Source organism: Peromyscus californicus, unplaced genomic scaffold (genome assembly GCF_007827085.1).
Source record: "Peromyscus californicus insignis strain IS unplaced genomic scaffold, ASM782708v3 Scaffold_3__1_contigs__length_106647218, whole genome shotgun sequence".
Classification (NCBI taxonomy): Eukaryota; Metazoa; Chordata; class Mammalia; order Rodentia; family Cricetidae; genus Peromyscus; species Peromyscus californicus.
This window is the reverse complement of record NW_026294551.1, coordinates 36,618,320-36,640,201: the sequence shown is the minus strand read 5'-3', so window position 1 is coordinate 36,640,201 and position 21,882 is coordinate 36,618,320. Positions and strand designations below refer to the sequence as shown.

Genomic DNA, 21,882 nt, shown 5'->3' with positions numbered 1-21,882 from the left:
ACATGAGGTTTCCATTCTTGCCACATTTATTCAGCACTGTACTAGAAGTCCTTGTCAGGGCATTTAATCAGGAGAAAGACACAAAAGATGATATCCAAAGACATATGAAAGGAAGGACTGAAGTGGTTTCTCTTTGCTAAGAACATAAATTTATATGTATAAAACTCTAATATCACCAACAAAACAAAAACCCTAAAAAAAAAAAAATCAAAGTTGCAGGATACAAACTCAACACAGAAATCTGTAGTATGGGTTGAAAGGGATGTGAAGGCAGAGTTTGCCTGCCTAACATGTGCAAAGTCCTGGGTTCTATCTCACACACACAATGAAATAAAAACATCTGTGGTGTTTCCATATGCTAACAATGATCTATAAAGACGGACGACATGAAACAATAAAGAAACTTTTTACTGACTGAAGAGACAACTTATAGATTTGGAAGGAAACAGTTGTATCCACTAAGGGCTTAATAATCAAAATATATAACCAATACAACAAGATAAGAGACAGAAAAGGGGGGGGGAACAAGAGAGGAAAATTTAAAATGAGGCGAAAGAATTTGAGAGAGAGAAAGGGAAAAGAGGAAAAAAGAAACAGAGCAAACAATTGGAAGCCATCAATAGAGACCTAGAAGGGATAGATGACCCTCAGAGAAAGGAACTGGGGAGATGGGAGATGAGGGTCATGGATCAAGGTGAGGGACCTAGGTCCCAGTTCCGCTTCACACTCTTAGTTGACAGTCTGGGTCTGTAGCAGGGTCAGAACTCAGGCTGGGGACTGACTGGGCATACAACTAAGGCTTCTATCTTCGGTAGGTGGGATGCCATAAAGTTTCAGTGAGGTTTCCAGCAGCCTGGGTGAGAAGTGCCCTGGTTCAACTTTAGAAGCCCTGAGGCCACCCCTTAACCAAGCTATTTTAGTTATTTACCAAAATGTGGTTAAGTGTTCATCAACTATTTTCCAGGGACCATAAGAAAGAACACAAGTGTGCAAATGTCTATGGTTAGGTAGCAGATAAGTTGAATTATATACACTTAACCTCTAATTCTACAACCACCTTACTACAACCCTAAACACCATAAAGATTTCTTCTACTTAACACAGTACTGTTCTACCTACAGAAATTTCAAACATCTAAATAATAGTAATAAAAAAAAACTTGGATGTAGCAATTTAGTTTCTTTTTTAGATTAGCTTTAAATTGGCAAACATCAAACTAGGAACACTGCAAATTTCTCAACATAAAAACTTAATGCTAAAAAACATATATAAAAACTTTTAATAGAAACTGAACAGAAGAACTACGTTTTATTCTTTAGCATTCCGTGGTGAACGAAATGCTGTTCTGCAAGGCCATCCAACTTAGTCATAAAAACGTAAAGGAACATCGAAGTCTACAACAGAGAGAAAAAGATCCAAGCTTCTTTTGGCACCACAGAATTTCTTTTCAAAGTCATTCCATGGAATCTTTCTAGCCATAAAAAGAGCTTAAAGTCTCCAACCCATAAAAATGATCTCTCAGTGACTTCTACGGCAGTGGTGTTACCAAGTTAAACAATAGAGTCAAAATCAAATTGATCTTGGGGGAAGAATGGCATTCTTCACAAAACTTGTGATTTCTAGTAACTCTAGCAGGCTCTAAAAGCAACATGCATGGGGGTTTGAATAATGCTCTAAGCTTAACACTTACACAGTAATCCAGTTTAGAATACAGGAAAAAAGCATTTACCATTGAAGCATCTGCTTTGAAAGCTTTAGAGGTCTTTCTATGTTTCTTTTATGAAAACTGCAATCTCCTTTCCAGTATTCTCCTGTTCACATAGGCTAAGTTAAACTGTAACTATAAGAAACGTTCTTTGGGCTGGAGAGATGGCTGAGCAGGTAAAGACACTTGTTGAACAAGCCTGGGGACCCGAGTCTGATCTCCAGAACTCATGAAGGGGCAGAAGGAGAGAAAACACTCCACAAAGTTATCCCTTGACCTCCACATGGATACTGTAGCAAATGTACCCACACATACACATCATGCACATGTGTGTGTATACAAACACACAAATAATGGATAATTTTTTAAATTTAAAGTATTTTCTGTGATTTTGCTGATGCTATCTCTTTAGTCTAGAATGCTATCCTCTCTACTCTCAAAGATGGCTGCAAGATGCTTAAATTAGTAAAGCCTAACTTTGGGAGAGTCTATGAGGGCATTTACAGAGTCATAACCCTAAATATGGCTCATACCATCTAATAGACTAGGGGCCACAACAAGCTTCCCGTAAACTGCTCCTTTGCCATAACCTTTTATGTCTCTAGACTAACAGTGGCCCCAAACAATGCAGATGGCCAACTATGGACTGGACCCCCTGAAACCACAGGTACAAATCAACCTTCCCTCTTTTTAAATAGCTTCGCTTAGGATCAGTCATGATGATGAAACATTGACTATGGTGTCCCCACATCCACAAGTAGAAACCCTCTGATTCTTCCTTCCTTATGCCAGGTGTCGTACGGATACAGGAGCCTATTTTATACTACAACAAAACAGAAATCTCAAAAAGACAATAACTGGTTCATGGTTGAATCCTTTTTTTTTGGGAGACTGGGTCTCTCTATATAGCCCTGGCTGTCCTGGAGCTTGGTATGTAGACTAGGCTAGCCTCAAGCTCAGAGATCCACCTGTCTCTGCCTCCCAAGTGCTGGGATTAAAGGCGTGTGCCACCATGTCCAGCAATACATGTTTGAATCTTTAACATGGCTTAGCAAACTCCTTTGCACAAAGCATGTAACCAGCAATTATTTCCTCAATCAATTAAAAAGAAAGACCTAAAATCAGATTTTTCAGAAAGTATTATAAATGTATTATAAACACAGTTCTCAATACAGTTTGGTATTTTAAAGAAATCTAATTAAAATATTAAAAGTTTTTTCTTAGAATAGAATAAATATTAGTATATAGAATTAAGATCTACTGATCAGAGAATTTTAGTTTGTGGTTATAAAATATTTATGATTTCAAATGTTATAAGAAAGACTTGGGCCTGGCATGATGGCACAGGCCTCAAATCTCAGCACTGTGGTTATAGCAGGGGGATCAAAAAAACAGCCTGCATGAGCTGCATGGTGAGTCTGAAGTATCCTGGGCCAAAAATCAAGATTCTGTCAAATAAACCAAGACAAAGAGAGACTTGGAATAAAGATGAGTCCATTCGTACGTTAATTTCAACAAGCATTTCTGGAGAGCTATTCTGTCCCACTCGCCTTTGTCATCTAACAACACCTCATAAGTACCACTTTATTCGTATCACTCTCATTATCAGAGTAACAAATCTTTATTCCAACTCTTTTCTAAACTGAAAGATTAAGTCTTGTGATTGGAAGAAGTGTCCTCAACAGCCCCTAAGATTCCTACCACTCCTGCAGTAGGCTACCAATGCTCTAAAACCACAGTGAGATAAACGAGGTCTCCTGGAAGCGACTCCCCAATCAAACCTCTTCCGAGACCACAGCCCCAACTGATTCCTGATAGATGGTCTTTTGATACATTAAGCAGAAAACAGCCATGCCATGCCCAGACTCCTGACTCAGATAATGTACATTGTTTTAAAGTACTAAATTAGTGGTAGTTTGTTATGAAACAGCAAAGAAACAATACAATCCCCCCTTCTATATTTCAATCCTGGTCCCTAATATTGTTCTGAAAGAAATTCTAATAGAGACTTTTTCTGTTGCATTTTCAGGGTTAAACTCCATTGGAAGGACAGTACATTTGATAAGTTTAGTCACTGTACTATCTGTTGGAGGAAGTGTAACTAGTCTGGTCTTTCAAGTAAACCGTATGAACACTATGAAACTCGGCTGGAAAAAATGCATTTTTTCCCAAAGATAAAAATTAGGATTTACAAATCCAGCTCCAATATATAAAGAGCTTAGAGCTCATCATTGCCTGCCCTACAATAAGAGAAAAGCAAACCATATTAAAAATGAATAATTTTTGTGGAACCCAACTGAGAACTAAGGTTAGAACAAATTGCCATCCTGAAACTGAGCAAAAGGCACATGCAGAGAATCGCAACTGAGGTGTGTTTAGTGGGAGCAATAAACTCAAGCCGTAAGGTGGCAGGAACAACTGAAAGATGATTTTGAGAAACTGCTGGGACGAATATGGAATGTTTGAAAGCAAGAAACTCTAGGGGCCATTGTCTATGGAGGCTCTCACATTTTTGAAGCTATTACTTCCAGGATCCCCACAGCTCTGACACTAAAGAGCCAAGAAAAACTTTCCTGGTTCCTGGCAAGAAAAGGGGAAAGTAACCATTCTGAAATAGGCTCGAAGCCTCTCCCATAACTAAGGGCAGTCCAGTACTGAGAAAGACTTGTGATGCTTCCTTCCTACACCTACCACTGCAGCAGGGCTCCAGTGTGACAGCCGTAAGACGGACTCTAAGCATCTATTTTGGGACAGAAATAGTACAGCACGTGTGAGACCCTGGATCAGGTGACTTTACAGAGTAACTCAAGTCCACACTAAGGATTAAAAAGCAGCTGGGCATGGTGGTGCACACCTTTAATCCTAGCATTCAGGAGGCAGAGGCAGGTGGAGCTCTCAGAGTTTGAGGTTAGCCTGGTCTATATAGCAAACGCTAGGCCAGCCAGGGCTACATAATAAGACCTGTCTCAAAATACCAAAAAGAACTGAGAAGCACTGGCACAGATAATTACTTAAGTAAACTTAAAAGGCAGTGTAAGTTAATTTCATGCCTGTAACTCTTCTCCTGATTTCTAGAACAGTAATATAAAGTAAGTGGGACAGAACACAGCTAGTAGAATCAAAGCTTTTGCATATTACTGAAAATAAATTAGCATTAATCTAAATAGTATCATAATAATTCAAGGTGTTAATTAAATTTCCAGAACTGTTACTAAGTGGGCAAAAGACAGACAGATCGACAGACAGAAATACACACACACACACACACACACACACACACACACACACACACACACACACACACACAAATCCAAGGGTTTGAGCATGGGCACATGCCTGTTATCCCAGCATCTAGAAAGCTGAGGCAGAGGACTGCCCCAAAGCCAGACAAGTCTACAGAGACAGTTCCAACTGGCCAGATCTACACAGGGAGAACAAGTCTTAAATAAACGAAGAAACAGGCCAAGGGAATCTAAATGGTACATTAGAAAAGTTTACCTGGCACACTAGAAAATACCCAGTTAGCATAGAAGGGAAAAGAAACATCAAACACAAAGAAAACAAATAGCAAATGATGCTTATTATCAACACCCCATTAGTAATCACATTGCATGTAGACCAAATAAACGGTCCTGTAAAAACACAGATTAGGAGAATTGGATTAAAAAAATCCAACTATATGTTGTTTACAAAAGGTACATTTAACACTCAAAATGCAAATACACGGAACTAGGCAAGTGCTCTACTACTGTGCTAAAGCCACATCCTTAACAAGTTGAAAGTAGAAAGTATTGTCCAGCCATTAAAAACACGTTGACATTCTACTACAAAGAACTCTGCAAACACGCTAAGTCAAGAATCCAGACACAAAGGCCACTTGCTATATAATTCCATTTATATGGAAACACCGAAGAAGACAGTTCTGGAAAAGCAGAAATAGGAGGGTGTTTACAGGGGTAGAAGGTAGAACTAGAGAGTGACTGCTAATGATTGTAAGGAATTTCCTTTTGTAGTCAGAAAAAAATACTTTGTGATTAGATAGTGGTGACGGCTTGTGAATGTATGAGTAACTACTGAGTTCTACACTTTATTTTTCAGATTTATTTTATATATATGTTTTCCCTGCATGGACATCTATGAACCATGTGAGGGTCTGGAGTTCATAGAGGTCAGAAGAAGGCATCGGAACTTCTGGAACTGGATGCACAAATGTTGTGAGCTACCATGTGGGAGCTGGAAGCTGAACCCAAGTCCTCTGCAAGAGCAATAGGTGTTCTTAATCACTGAGACATATCTCCAGTCTCAAAGGTTCATTTGTTTATTTACTTTTATGGTTACGTGTTTGTGCCTGCACGAGTTTATGTGCATCACATTCATGCAAGTGCCTGTTCTAGGTGCTGGGAATGGAACACAGGTCTTTTACAAGAGCAGTGACAACTCTTAACCACTAAGCTATCTCTCCAACCTAAAGTTCTATACTTTAAATGAGTGAATTATATGGTTGGGACTTACACTATAAAAAGTTATTTTATTTTATTTTATTATTTGTTTGTTTATTAATTAATTAATTAATTATTTAGAGACAGGGTTTCTCGTGCAGCCCTTGCTGTCCTGGAACTCAGGGATCCACCTGACTCTGCCTCCTGAGTGGTGGGATCAAAGGCATGCACCACTACTGCCGGCTATAAAAGAACTTTTTAAAAGAAGATTCTATTAGTTACTTTGTTCAGCTGTGATCAAAACTAGCTGAGAGGAGAGCTAAACTGTCAAAAAGAAGAATTATTTTGGCTTATGATTTATAGTTCCAGAGGGTTGAATCCATGCCTGTTTGGCCTCATGCACTTGGACAGAACATCATGGCGACAGGAATGTGTGGCATGAGGCTTGAAAGGAAATAAGACAGGGAGAGGAGTCTACTAGACCCCACCTCCTAATGTTTCAAAACCTACACTTACATCTCCGACTGGGGACCAAGTAAGTGTTCAGGACATCTGCCTTCGGGGAATTCCACTTTAGGATCATAACATTCCACTCCTGTTCCTCAAAGACTCATGGCCATGTCATAACACAAAATGCAATTAGTTCATCCCCAAGGGACTGCAGAGTCTTAACAGTTTCAACATTGTTCAAAAATTTAAATTCAAAGCTTCCCCTGAGGGTTAGGGCAAACTCTTAGCTACAAGTGCCTACACAAATTAATATAAACCAAGTTACAGACTATCAACATACATAACATTGAGTTAAAATTCATACTTCAAATGGAATCTGGGCTTCATAGAAAGGAAGACTCAAACAGGACTGAAACCTAGTGAGGCAAACGTTAAATTCTGTAGTTCCATGTCCTGTACCTGGGGACACAAAGTGCCATGCTGTCAGCTCCAAAGGCTTTAGGCAACTTCGGTCAGATGGCCTAGCGGTCTGCAGCCTACATGGCCTCTCACTTGGGCTGGTTCCACCCATGTGACTGGCTCTCTTTGGCAAGTCTTTTTGTTCTTTGAGTCTCCTACATCGTGGGGTTTCCACTGCAGCTTAGATTTCACACTCTTATCTGCACACAACCCCTCCTCAGGGACTGCCCACGGGACCCAACTCTATTCGCATCTGCCTTACTTTCCAGGAAAGTATTTAGAAAGACAGGTTGGTGGAAGAGGCCAGATGTGGTGACTCATAGCAGCTGGGAGGCAAAGGCAAGAGGACCACAAGTTCAAGGCCAACTTGGGCAAGAACCTGTCTCAAAGGATGTAGCGGGGCTTCAGAGGGCAACTACTTGCTTAGCATCCACAAGTCCCTGGGTTCAGTTACCAGCATCCCATGAAAACAAAAACAAAACCAGGCATGGAAGCACTCATGACACTGCACTCTTGCACTTCGTATGCCTGCAAAATGAGTATCAAATCAGCAAATGAAGCCGTGGTCTGCTGCCAACTCAAGCAGTCATGCTATGCTCCCTTGCACCATGAGAGCAGTGGCCTCTGAGAAGCTGAGTGGCTGAGCAGAGAAGACACTTTCTTAGGCAGCCCTTTCTTGGGTGGTGTGTTGTCTTCTCAAGACAAAGTTTCTCAGATGAGTTGAAATTTCTACTTCTTAGAACCACACTAATTTTAGCCTGGTTTACAGTGGGAATCAAGAGTCCTTCTTTCCATGAATTTAAATATGTTCGTTTTCTGACCAAACAGTATTTTTCAAATCTTTCTACTACACTTTCTGCTCCCAATTCTCATTGTAAACCTCTCATTACAAAGCTTCCAAGAATAAAAATGCCATAGCCTGAAAGCAATTCTGTCTCAAAATGTCTTCTACCAAATTAATTCTCCGGTAGTGCCACAAGTCGGACAGTCTCAGAACAATCTGAAAGGCCTCCAGTCTACTTCCCAGCACAGCTCCTGCAGCCTTTCCCACCTTGATTTCTATTAGACATTCTGGTCTTCTAAGCCCTCACTGGAGCTGCTTTCAAATGTCTCCTATAAAACAATTTCAGAGGATAAAGACTCATATGATCAGATTCAATCAAAGCAATTACCTGTAGCTGAAAGTTTTCATGTGTGCCCCCCCTCCCCCGGCCCAGCCTGCAGTCAGGACAAATCTCTCTCATCCACTGGTCCCGCAGCCTCTCGGATCCAAATAAACACACAGAGGCTTATATTATTTACAAATGAGATTGCCTAATGGCTTAGGCTTTTCACTAGCTAGCTCTTATATCTTAAACTAACCCATTTCTAAATCTATACTTTGCCACATGGCTTGTGGCTTACCAGTACTTTTACATTTTGCTTCTCCTGGCAGCGGTTAACAGCATCTCCTGACTCAGTCTTTCTCTTCTCAGAATTCTCCATGTCTGCTTATCCTGCCTATACTTCCTACCCAGCTCCTGGTCAATCAGCCTTTTATTAAACCAGTGTACAAAAGCATTATCCCAAGGCAATTACCTGGTTCTCTGATACCACTTCTCTATGTTAGTTATTTTTATGAAACTAAATGCTAAAATACCTGAGAGAATTTAAAAGGGGAAGATTCCTTTTAGCTCACGGTTTCGCAGGTTGCCTGGCTTTACATGCTTAGGCAGAACCTCAAGGCAGCAGGGCAAGGGCCTTTCAAAGCAGAACGCGAAAAGCAAAGAGAAAGACGTCCAAGGCAAGAGTTCCCAATGATATGCTCCTGCGAAACCATCTTTCTCCAGCTAAGCCCCACCTCCCAAAGTTCCCAGAACCTCTGAAAATAGACCCATTGACTGGGAAACGAGTGCTCAACACCCAAGCCTGTGAGGGACACTTCCATCAAACTGTAACAGGAGACTGATGATATTAAAGACAATTTAAAGGGAAAAGTAATCAGTAGGCTTCTATATCTTCAAAAATTCAAGGTTTTGACAAAAAATTAATAGTGATCAAAAAGAGTAGTTAAGAGTATAGGAACAGACACTGCTGAAGAAAATACAATGCCCAATATCTGATCTTGGGTTTCACGCCTCCCAAGTGGAGAGAAAATATGTTTCTTTCTTCTGTGGTATCTTGTACTAAAGGTGGAAAGGAATATATTACTCTGTGTAGTCAGCTCCACTATTAGAAAATTACAGGTTATTGGGCTGGAGAGATGGCTCAGCGGTTAAAAGCACTGGCTGTTCTTCCAGAGGTCCTGAGTTCAATTCCCAGTAACCACAAGGTGGCTCCCAACCATCTGTAATGAGAACTGGTGCCCTCTTCTGGCCTGCAGGCAGAACACTGTATATTTAATAAATCAATCTTAAAAAAAAAAAAAAGAGGAAAGAAAAGAAAAAGAAAATTACAGGGTACATCCATGATGCCAACTATAGACTAGAGGTCTAAAAACTGGTGCCCTCCTTGGGTACCAGAGATACACGTGATGTACAGATATCCATGCAGACAACGCATTAAAAGACATAAAATAAATAAATCTAAACAGTTATTAAAATACACACAAGACAAAACAAGAAGGAAATCACTGCATGTCAGCACAAAAACAGATTAGAGAAAGAACCACCAAGGATGGAGCAATTAGTGAGGGGAAAGATAGAACCAAGAAAACAGAAAGATGGCTGAACTAACTGGGAGTGGTGGTGCACACCTTTGATCCTAGCCTAGAGAGGTAGAGGCAGACAGATCTCTGGGAGTATGAGGCCAGCCTGGTCTACAGAGTTCAGGATAGCCAGGGCTACACAGTGAAACCCTTTCTTTAAAAAAAAAGAGGCAGAGCTCCTTTCTTAATTACTATTGCTTAATGGTTTATTAACAAGGGCTATTGAGAGGCAGCCTCAATGCCCTCTCAGGGTTCAGAGGGAAGGCTACCGCCAGCATAAGGCTCAAGGGATCTGAGGGTAAAAACCCTCTCTGCCTCTCTCTCTCTCTCTCTCTTTTTTTTTTGGCCAGTTTCTTTATTAATGCTCTCGTCCTGCAAAGTTTTTCTGTGTATGCACACACACAACTGTACTCTGGCAATTGCAAAGTTACAGAGCTGGAATGTTTTTCTCAAGAACAAGCAGCAGATAGGAGTTATCCCGAGTGACACTGTCAGCATCTTTTGGGCCCCAAGGAGGCGTGGCCAGAAAGACACCCGGACAGCATTAAGAGGCAGAAAAGTTGAATTAGGAAGCTTTAAATTTTAAGTAGGGAGAAGGGGAGTTCGTGCATGATACTACATTCCTAGGTTACAATCCTGAATCAACAAACGGAGATGAGGGTAGATGGAGGGAATTAATAGCTTTTAGGGTGGAGCTGGAGATTAGCACTTTCCCAAGCTGGTTGTTGGAAAATTTAGGACACTCACTCTCCATAATCAGGCAGGACCAGGATGCCCCTTTATCTGTGAAGGTCCTAAATGTGATCTATTTGAAGGACTCCCTTCCCGGCCACATGTCCTGCCAAATGGGAGATAATGGCAGGGAGCAAGCGTCTAATGTTTGTCTCAGGGAATGGAGCGGAGATTAGGCTGTGGGAACCAAGGTTATTGACTGTAAGACTAGATTCTCTTACCAAAGGTCCCACGGAGTGGGGAGGAAGTCACCCAGCATATGGGAGAAATTGTGTCCAGTAATTTACACACTGCTGGGTCTTTTTTGAGACGGGTTCCACTCAAAAAGGAGAGCTTATGATTTCACAAGAGATTCACTGTAAGAACAGCCGTGCAGGGCGGCGGTGGCACACGCCTTTAATCCCAGCACTTGGGAGACAGAGCCAGGCAGATCTCTGTGAGTTCGAGGCCAGCCTTGGCTACAGAGCAAATTCCAGAACAGGCACCAAAACTACACAGAGAAACCCTTTCTCAAAAACAAATAAATAAATTAATTAATTAAAAAAAAAGAACAGCCATAATACAAAAGGCAATACTCCCAGTGCCTTGTGACTGGGTCCTATAGACTGTAGCACTTTATGTATAAACATAGTAAACTTTTCAATCAAAATACATTGACAGAATTGTTTTAAACCACCATGGTCCAACTATATGGTGATGCCAAAAGATCCATGTTAGATCAAAAGACATAAAGACTAAAAGCCTTGGGATGCAGCTCAGTGAAATAACATTTGTCCAGCATGCACAAGGCTCTGGGACTGACCCCCAGTGTAATGAGGAAGGGCGGGAAGGAGAAGAAAGCACCACAATTACTAACGGGCAACAAAGGACGCTTTGACTCACTAAAGTGGAAAGAATACCTGTCTCCTTCGCCTATGAAAATAACAAGCTGCCTGTAAGAATAAAGATCACATATAAATAGCCCTCTTATATAACGGTTTTTATAGCAAAACAAGAGGGTCTTATCTTTCCTAAGTCATGTAAGACTTTTAAGTGAAGCAGTGATAAACTTATCAGGCAACAATCATCATAAATAAAATAACATGATACTGGAAGAATCATAATTACCTTGTTTCTCACTCTAGGAAGTTTATCATGGCGATCCTGTTATGTTTCTTTTAGAGGCAAAGTAAATAAATAAATCAACAACTCCTTACCTTGTAAGATGGCAAAAAGCACAAAATCCCTTGGCTCACAGTCTGGCACACAGACAACAAAAGCATTCCCACTTCATCCTGGAACTCGAATGTTTCCGTATGCTGGAAGGTAGCACAGAGATTCCGACCCTGAGGGCCCGAGCCAACAGTACCAACCCAAACCTAGAAATGAATATTTTAGTATTAGAGTTACACCTAAATAAAGCAGGAAAATTAAGATTTAGTTGGGAGTGATTTATAGAAAAAGATGACCAAACAATAGCAGAAATTTATTTTGAAACTGGAAATCTTCTTTAACACCATTAATTAAGTGAATACATAGGTTGGTACCTATGGAAAATCAAATTATTGTAACTCTTGGATAATATTGTAATCCTCACAGTAACTACTAAGATATAGCCATCAGCAACTCCAGTTCCAGGGGATCCGACACCCTCTTTTATCCTCTGCAGGCACATGGTATACTTACACATCCAGCCAAAACACTCGCACACATAAAATTAAAAAACAAAACAAAACAAAAAATCAGTTTATGTGATGGTTAATCTTGGTTATCCAACTGGCTGGATCTGGAATGAACTAAAACACAAGCTTCTATGAAGGAATTGCTTGCTCAGATGATTTGAAGCAGGAAGACCCATCCTAAATGTGAATGGCAATGTCTGGTGGCAGCCCAGATAAAAAGACATGGTTCTGTCTGCTGCCTTTGCTCTTGCTGAGAAGTTCATCTATCCTGTTGCTGTGGCATTCCTTTGCCGATATTACAGTCAGCTTCTCTAGGCTTCTAATGAAGGCCTAAACCAGCAGCTCTTTAGGAACCACCAGGCCTTCAGCTCCAGACTGGGACTACCAAGACATCCAGCCTTGTGGATTAAGCAACTACCAGATTCTCAACCTCTCAGTGAGATGGCTATTGTCAGACTACCTAGACCATATCTGTAAGTCAATCTGTAACTCCTCTTTTAAAATATTTATTCATTCCTAGCAATTTTGTTCCTTTAGAAAACCACGATGAATACAGATTGTAGTACCAGGAGTAGTTTTAGAGAAACAGAATTTTAAGGATGAAATTCTCTAGTAGGCTTGGTGGTATCTGAAGCTGGCTAACCAACTCAATGAAACCTACAGTTACTGCGGACTCTGCTGATTGCATGGAGAGCACTGAAAGTCCATGGTATGAACTATTTAAAGACCTTACTGAGATAAACATGTTGGATACTCCCAACTTACCTCCTGTGAGGAACAAGGAAGTTAATGACTCTATACACAAAACTTTTCTTTTTAAAGTTAAAGACGATTTGTAGAAAAATAAAGAAAACAATAATGCTGGCTGATTGCTTCCAGCATCTCTGGATAAAGTGACAAAGAAGAAAAGGGAGCTTGGTGATGAAATAAAATTAACTGGTTCCAGACGCACACAAACAATTGAAAGGTTTCTAAGTGTGTCTGGAGGAGAATCTTCTCTCCCTCAGCCATAGAGCTCAAGTTGTCAAACTCCAATCCAAGTCCTCATTAGAGGATTGGCAGACGTAACAAAACAAATGTTGACCAGCCTGGAAGGGCGTTGGCAGTTACACTGAGGGTGCTGGTTGGAAAGACAAAAGCTCCTATAACTTGTGCTAGTGATATGTGGGAGGGCCCTACCAATGCTGAGGACACCAAACCCTCACATTCGGATGGGTTTATTTTGCCTGAGGAAACAGTCTCTCCACCCTTGACAGAGAATGCATCCCCACTCCGACCCTCTCTGTAGACAGAATATACTTTTCCTCTCTCCACTGACATCTGTACACACATACGAAGGAAGAAGGCAAGGAGAAGCAAACATTACTAAATGTTAACAACTGACGAATATAGAAAAAAGATACAAATTAATACTATCATTTCAACCTTTCTTAAATTTATAATTTTAAAGAAAATTTACTTTTACTATTTTTCACTTCATGTGTGTTTGTGTGCAGGTGCCATGGAGGAGCTGGAGTTACAGGTACCTGCGACCCACCCAGTGTGGGTGCTGGGAACCAAACCTGGGTCCTCTGCAAGAGCAGGAAGTACTGAGCTATCTCTCCAGCCTTGGAGTTTATATTTTTTCTAAAGAAGAAGTGAAGAAAATCAGTAGACAGATAGCTCTACAATGATGTTTCCTGCAGCACAGGAAGAAAATCTGATACATGCTGCCACAGATGAAGGCTGACGCCATCAGCTATAGAACTGACAAATCTTCAAGCTGTTATGCTAAGTACAAATAAAAAAAAAAAAAAACGCCAATCACAGAAAGACAAGTACCTGAGGATTCCACTTACAAGAATTATCCGGACAGAGCAGTAGACTTCACAGAAACAGAAAGGAGAACGTTAGGGACTGGTGGGGAAGGAGAAGTGAAAACGTTCTTGAGACTGGCTGTGCCCACAAGTGGATATATGCAATGTTAAGCTGTGCACTTGAAAATGGTAAAATGGTCATTTTTATTCCACATGGATATTTTAAATCATAATTGAGATTTAAGAGTAATTTTTAAGCTGACAGACAATATTTAAACACTATTCAGCTATAATAGTTGCAATATTATTATGATTCAATAATAGTCCAGGTTAAATGGACTTTGTACATTAGGGTGAAAACATAATTAATTAGAGTATAGACTAGCAATCTTATGAAAAAAAATGATACTGAATTTGCTAACCTACATTCACTTCTGCTTCTAAACAGGGCAGCATGAAATGTGGAACCTGTACCCTCACCTCTCTACTGCTGATAGCAATGCTTCTCAACAGGCACATTCTGGCATTTTGGAAAGCAAGTTCTTAGTTACATAGACACGTAGAATTATGGGTCCCAACCACTAATCTCAGTAGTTGTTTTCAGGGAACTAAAAATGTCCCCACAAGCAAACCTGCACATACAGTTTTACAAAGAACTAGAACTGTGTTAGGTACATAGGCGATGGTACATACATACATACATACATAGTTAGGTACAGAGCTAACTACTTTAAATTACTTCACAAAAAGAAACAGAGCCAGAAGTGCTGGCTCATACCTACAAGTACAGCATTGAGAGGTGATGTCAGGAGATCAAGAGTTCAAAGTTATCCTTGACTACATAGTAAGTTTGATGTTAACCTGGACACAAAAGACACTGTCTAAACAAAACCAGACAAAAAGGGGATGGAGAGATGGTCCACTGATTAAGAACGTGTACTGTTCTTACAAAAGACCTTGGTTCTCATAACCCACATCACCTGGCTCACAAACGCTTACACCTCCAGTTCTAGGGATGCCTCTTATGGCCCATGCAGGCATCTGCATGAACTCAGCACACATAAACTCATGAAGGTAAACTAAAACACAAACTTTGAAAAATGAATAAATCAAATAAGAATATACTAAAGACTAATGGAAAAAAGAAATAAATAATTACAAATAGGAACTATAGTAGAAAAATGAACATTTTCTTGTTTTTAGATTTCAGAGAGAAACTAGAACTTACTCAAATGAGGAAATTTTGTGGTCATTGAGCCCAAAGCGGCAGGGCCGCCGGGGCAACATCAGTGTTTCCTTCTACCAACTCTGCTCAGTTGTCAAGCAGCTGACAAGATTGTCTTTATTCTAAAATTAAAGTGTGAATTTCCTATCAGATTTGCTTCTTAGAATTTACAGTGTCCTTTATACGGCATTACACTCTGGTAAACAGACGGAGAGCTTCATCAAAATCAAGCAGAGCAGCTCACCTGTGAGTTACTGACGATATGGTTAGCCTCTAGTTGGATGTTAAATGTAACACCGAGCTCGGATGAAAAGGATTTCAGCGGTGACAGTGTTCCTGATGTTAGAACAATGGTTCGTACTTTGTTGTTAATATCTGAAAAGGCCTACAAGGAAACACAGAGAAAACGAGATCATCTTTTTTTTTTTTTTTTTTTTTTTTTTTTGGTTTTTCGAGACAGGGTTTCTCTGTGTAGCTTTGCGCCTTTCCTGGGACTCACTTGGTAGCCCAGGCTGGTCTCGAACTCACAGAGATCCACCTGCCTCTGCCTCCCGAGTGCTGGGATTAAAGGCGTGCGCCACCACCGCCTGGCGAGATCATCTTCTTAAAAAGCCAAACACGCCGGGCGGTGGTGGCGCACGCCTTTAATCCCAGCACTCGGGAGGCAGAGGCAGGTGGATCTCTGTGAGTTCCAGGCCAGCCTGTACTACAGAGTGAGTTCCAGGAAAGGCGCAAAGCTACACAAAGAAACCCTGTCTCGAAACACCAAAAAAAAAAAAAAAAAAAAAAAAGCCAAACACAGTCATTTAATTGTTCATTCTGGTCAAGACAAGTTTGCACTTAGGATAGAGTGAGCTTACCACAGCTGGATTTAAGCACCAAAAGTTTAGCATATTAACTCCAATCTTCTGTCGTGAATGTTTCTTATTTTTTGGTAGAGCCAAGACCCCATTTTTATCAAAAATAGCAATCTGATTTGTCCAGGAATAAGTTTGTTGAATAGCAATTTTATAATCATCTGCAAATCTAAAAGCAAAGACAATGCCAATTGAATGACAAAACATAAAACAATCAAGCTACATACTATCAAACCTGATAGTCGTAAAACTCAACAGCCTGCCATGCCTCCCCACACAAAGGAAACGCAGCCATGCTCACTAGATAAACTCAGTAATTCTAACGTAAATTAAGTCATGAAATCACAGAATTTAACAAATTCTTACAAGAAATAATAAAATTATCTAAGTGGCTAACCTCATTAGCCACTTTCCAATTTCATTTTAAACATGACATAAACCATGGCAGAACCAGAACTCAACTTCATGCCTTCTAACTTCCAACTCCAGGTCTTTGAACCCTCTACTACTTAATTGTTACTGTTACTAAGTAGAAAACGGGAATTAGGGTTGAAGAATGTCAAGGACAAGTTATGCTTTCTTATTGTGTGAGAAAATAGGCAATTTTAAGGAAAGTTTAAAAAGTGTTAGCAAGTAAAATGATAAAACTTAAAACCTTTCCGTTTGATTTGTGTGTAGGGGGGAACATGCCTGTTCTAGGGTGTGTGCATGCCAAGGACACTCATGTAGACGTCAGAGGACACCTTGCAAGAGCCAGTCAGTTCTACTATGGGTTTCAGAGATCAAACTTGGGTCATCAGTCTTGACGGCAAGCACCTTTTCCTGCTAAGCTACCTTACTGACTTGACTTATAAAATTTTCAAGTTAAAATCTGGGTCATGATCTTGAGTTTCTTTTCATGAGGTTACTGAACCAGAATACATATGATCCCATCCCAATCTGTATCACTAAGAATCTATAAAGTGCCTAGGCTTACTCAGGATAAAATGTTATTCTCAACTATGCTCTCATGGCATTTCACCCCTGATTTCACCTCTGGAGAGATAAGGTCTCGAAATCCAAGTCAGGACTCAGTAATTGTGAAGAGAATTTTATAAAAATGCTCAAATTTCATAACTATAAATCTCTGAGGTACATCTAAAAAGAGAGATAAGTAAATCAGACTTCATAACTAGAAAAATCCAAAATTCTACTCAACTGGGTGGTTCACATATATAATTCCAGCACTCAGGAGCAAAGGCAGGACAAGCTAAGGCAGGTGTTAGGAAAGCCTTGGCTACCCAGTGAGACCCAAAAACCTACAAAACCTAACCAGAGCAAAATGAAAATTTACTTACATTAAAAAAAAGACACAATCAAAATGTAAAAAGACAACTCACAACAACATTATTATATCTGACAGAGGATTAATATCCCAATTGCATGAATAACTACAAATCAACAATTAAAAGAAACAACTCAACTAAAAATGGACACTAGACTTTCAGTACATTATTTCTACAAGAAGATACAGAATTGGCCAACAGGTACTCAGTCACAGGATCATTAGTCGCTAGGAAATACACATCAAAACTACGAGGAAGAATCACTTGATATCCACTAGGATGACTATTACTTTTTTAAAGATGACCAGAGCAAAAAGAATGCATGAGCAAGGATATTGAAAAGTCAGAACCTTAGACAATGCTAAATGGAATGTCAAATGCTACAGCTGCTGTGCAAAAACACTAAGACATTCCTCCCAAAGTTAAACAGGACTGTCACAGGATCGTTAGTTCCACTACCCGGTAAAATACATCCATCCACAGGAATGCAATGAAAGCAGACTCAAACGGGTATCTGTACATGTGTATTCACAGCAGCATAATAAATAGTACAAAGGGCAGAAACACCCAAATGCCTAACAAAAAAAAATGAACTAAAAAATGTGGCATATGTGTGCAGTAAAATACTATTCAGCCATAAAAAGGAATGAAGTTTGGCATATGCTCTACACAGATGAGCTCTGAAAAAAAAAATGATACTAAATGAAGTCAGACTCAAAGAGACAAACATTGCATGCCTGCTTGTGTCTGAAGTAACTAGAAAGAACAAACTCAAAGGAGAAATTACTAGGAACAGTAACAAGGAGAGCAACTGCTTTATACATGTAAAATCCTTGTTTGGAATGGCAAAACTTCCTGGAAATGAATGGTGCCTATGTGTAGCTAGAGTTTTCCTGCCTGGCCCACAGTCAGGATAAATCTCTGTCACCTGCCAGTCCCACAGACACTCAGACCTGACCAAGTAAACGCAGAGACTTATATTGCTTACAAACTGTATGGCCGTGGCAGGCTTCTTGCTAACTGTTCTTACAGCTTAAATTAATCCATTTCCATTAATCTATACCTTGCCACATGGCTCGTGGCTTACCGGCATCTTCACATGCTGCTTGTCATGGCGGCGACTGGCAGTGTCTCCCTGACTCAGCCTTCCACTTCCCAGCTTTATTCTCCTCCTTGTCCTGCCTATACTTCCTGCCTGGCCACTAGCCAATCAGTGTTTTATTTATACAGAACGATATCCACAGCACCTATGGCTCCGGTCAAATGGTATATATTTACATGATAATTTTAAAACACTAAAAATCCCGCAAGCTGGTAGAACTGTAACTTTCAAGAGATAAACTGGGGATAAACAGTGACAGGCCTGTAACCCCAGCACTCGGGAGGTGAAGGCAGGAGGACCAAGAGTTCAAGGCTGAACCAGGCGGTGATGGTGCACACCTTTAACCCCAGCACTAGGGAGGCAGAGGCAGGAGGATCTCTGTGAGTTTGAGGCCAACCTGGTCTACAAAGCAAGTTCAAGGACAGATGTACACAAAGAAACGCTGTCTTGAAAAACAAAACAAAAGTTCAAGGTCATCCTCTTCTGAATAGTGAGTTTGAGGCCAGCCTGAGATACATGCTGCCTCAAATAAAAACAAACAAAACATTCAAGAAAAGAACTTTCAAATACTGATAGATACAGACCCAAATTACACTTAAACAAAAATGAAGATTCTTAAACTTAGCACTGGAGGACAAAAAGTCAAAGAAGAGTTAATTAAGTGTACTTATTTACTGATTTCAGTATTTATTTTCATGAATGAGAAAGACTCATTTCAACTGATCTGAGTCTGTGTCAATAAGAACAATCTATACAGCTGTAACATTTAGATTCTCCTAGGTTAAAAATGGCATTCATTAGGCTGATCTTTTAAATTTTCATTTATTACTGTGTGCGTGCACATGTACACGAGTGTGCGTGCATACTACAATACACATTTGGAGGTCAGAAGACAGCCTTGTAGAGTCGGTTTGTTCCTTCCACCCTTATGTGGCTCTGGGGATGGACCTCTGGTTGCCAGGCTTGTACAAACTGCACCTTTACCGGCTGAGCTATCTTGCTGACCTGTAGGCTAAAATGAAAACAAAACAAGCCAACAAAACAGGTATCTTCACTTACCTGCTATTTTCTCTAAAGAGATAGTCAAGCACCATAAAGAGTCCTTTGAGCATTATTTGAGTTGGAGCACTAATAATAGGTATTTGTATTGCTTCCTCTTTACCATGGACTGATGTGACTTTTTCTTCTTTTTGAAGAACAGCTGAAAAATGTCTCTGTAAAACATTACCATATTATTCATGAAGGGGGTGGAGAGGACGACAGAAGGAAAATTCTTTGCAAAGTATAAACTCAAGTCAATATGAAGCAGGTATACATGAATGTAAAAACACAAATCATTTTGCATTTCTATTTTTGCCTCTTCACCTATCATGGTGGTTAGAATGAAACTCATGCATACTAGGCATTCATTCTATAACTGACCTACAACCCAAGCCTAGCAATGGAGTTTGGATTTCCATGTTAGAAAATACTCCTCTGAGTCAAAGACACCTTATTAACAGGATGCTTCAATAAAGACATTTAGGAGGACAACTTTTTCAGGCAACTGGTGTGATATTTAGCATCTTTCAGAAGCAATGAACTAAATTCAAAAAAATTCCAATTGACTTTTAATAGAGTTTATGTTTCCCGAAATGCCTGAATTATATATAGGAAACAACTCTGGTAATGAGACTACCATATGACAAAGTTTATTAATATCCATTTTTGTTGCTGTTGTTTTGGTGGATGAATGCAGGTATTCAACAATACTAAGAAGGGACAGGTGTGGTGCTACATGCCTTTAATCCCAGCACTAGGGAGGCAGAGGCATAGATTTCTGAGAGTTTGAAGTTAGCCTGGTCTACAAATCAAGTTCCAGGACAGCAAGAGCTCTACAGAGAATCAGCCTTTTCAGAACTCAAAGCAGTTGCCCATTGAACTCCTGAAAAACGTATCTATAGTATGGTGTACATATTTTAATTTTCCAAATTCTGCAAAATGAAACATCCACTTGCCAAATATCATTTCTTTGTATATCCTTAGGGTTATTTCCTGCAGGTATGGGGATCAAACAACAAAGTTTAGGCTCAGGAATCTCTTTTGGAAAAGAAAAAGGGGAATAGACAGGATAGGATAATAAGGTAGATTGTTGTATTTACTTTTAGAAACTAATTTAGCAACTATCAGTTTTAGATAAATTGCATCAGTATGGATTCTTGTATATTGATACAAATGTAAAATTATTATTCTATTCCTGTTATCTTAAACTTGTATATTGATACAAATTCAAAACTATACTTGTCATATTGTACATATGTTCCTACTTCTGTTTAAAGTATTTTTGTATATTGATACAAATGTAAAATTATATTTGTCATACTGTATGTATACAATATTTTGTATATTGACACAAATTAAGGATATTGTCATACTGCACTATACATTTCCACTTCTAATTAACATATTTTTGTATACTCTCACAAATTCGAGGTCATTGTACTTATATTGTTCATCTGTTTACAGATTGTTTAATTTTATTATATAAAGCTTTAGTCTTTAAGTTATATAGGTTAATGTGTTACAGGTTAATAGTCACTCAGGCTTGTCACATTTATAGTCACATTAGTTTGCCTTTCTAGATATACAGAGATATATGTCAGATGGATAGGTAATCTTCAAAGACTTCATAGACCTAGAGAATATGGCATTTAATTCTGTTGACATGAGACACGACTGCTCCTTGTAGCACCGATCTACTCCTGAGAGGATGTTGGGCATCAAAAATACTCCATACGAAATTTGTCTTCTTCTTGGCGAAAATGGCCTGTTGGGCAAAGAACTGCCCTTGCCTTGACTGCTGACAATAAGCACACTGGACAAGCAGGACACAAGAAAAGCGACTGCTGAGCTTTGCCAAGACAGAGTAGGACAGTCTTTCAAATTTTCCTGCTTCTGAAAATGGTCTCTCAGATATTCTAGGCCTGTAGCCAAAAATGGATGCCCCAATGTTGCGGAGAAACACTGGGTGACTGTATAGGCAGTCAGCTGTTTCTGTCATACCTTGTATGTTTCAGAACTTGCTTGCTTGCATTTCCTGCTTACTTAGGTAATATTATTTTCCTTCTCAGGTCTTTGATGGGGTTGAAGACCAGATAGTTACAGTTACAATCCTCTTATATCTTAGCTAAGAGCATATCAGGTACAAGATTTAGATTCTTTAGGATAGGACAGCTAATGGAGTAATCTCTGTAATTTGCCAATTACCTTTGGCCTGGACATTTAGTATGTGTTTCTTGCTTGATGTTATTCTTATTGGTTGTAGTTCCATATTTGTTTATGTTATTATCTTTTCTTTCTTCTAGACAATACTTGATGATAGTTCTTATTATACATAACTTTGTATTAGGTTTAGAACCTTCTTATTTAGACAAAAAAGGGGAAGTGTTATGGGAATTCTTCCATT

General features: G+C 39.6%; 1 protein-coding gene across 1 annotated transcript in view; it reads right to left on the bottom strand.

The window, feature by feature from the left end:
• The window catches only part of Brip1 (BRCA1 interacting helicase 1), a 145,613-nt gene that overhangs the window by 63,652 nt on the left and 60,079 nt on the right, over nucleotides 1-21,882 (bottom strand). Inside the window, exons 11-14 of the mRNA XM_052758486.1 lie at nucleotides 19,497-19,651; nucleotides 16,014-16,179; nucleotides 15,398-15,538; nucleotides 11,668-11,829 (exon numbers count right to left, since the gene is read on the bottom strand). Of these exons, the coding sequence (XP_052614446.1) occupies nucleotides 11,668-11,829; nucleotides 15,398-15,538; nucleotides 16,014-16,179; nucleotides 19,497-19,651 (624 nt within the window). The remainder of the gene's footprint in view (nucleotides 1-11,667; nucleotides 11,830-15,397; nucleotides 15,539-16,013; nucleotides 16,180-19,496; nucleotides 19,652-21,882) is intronic.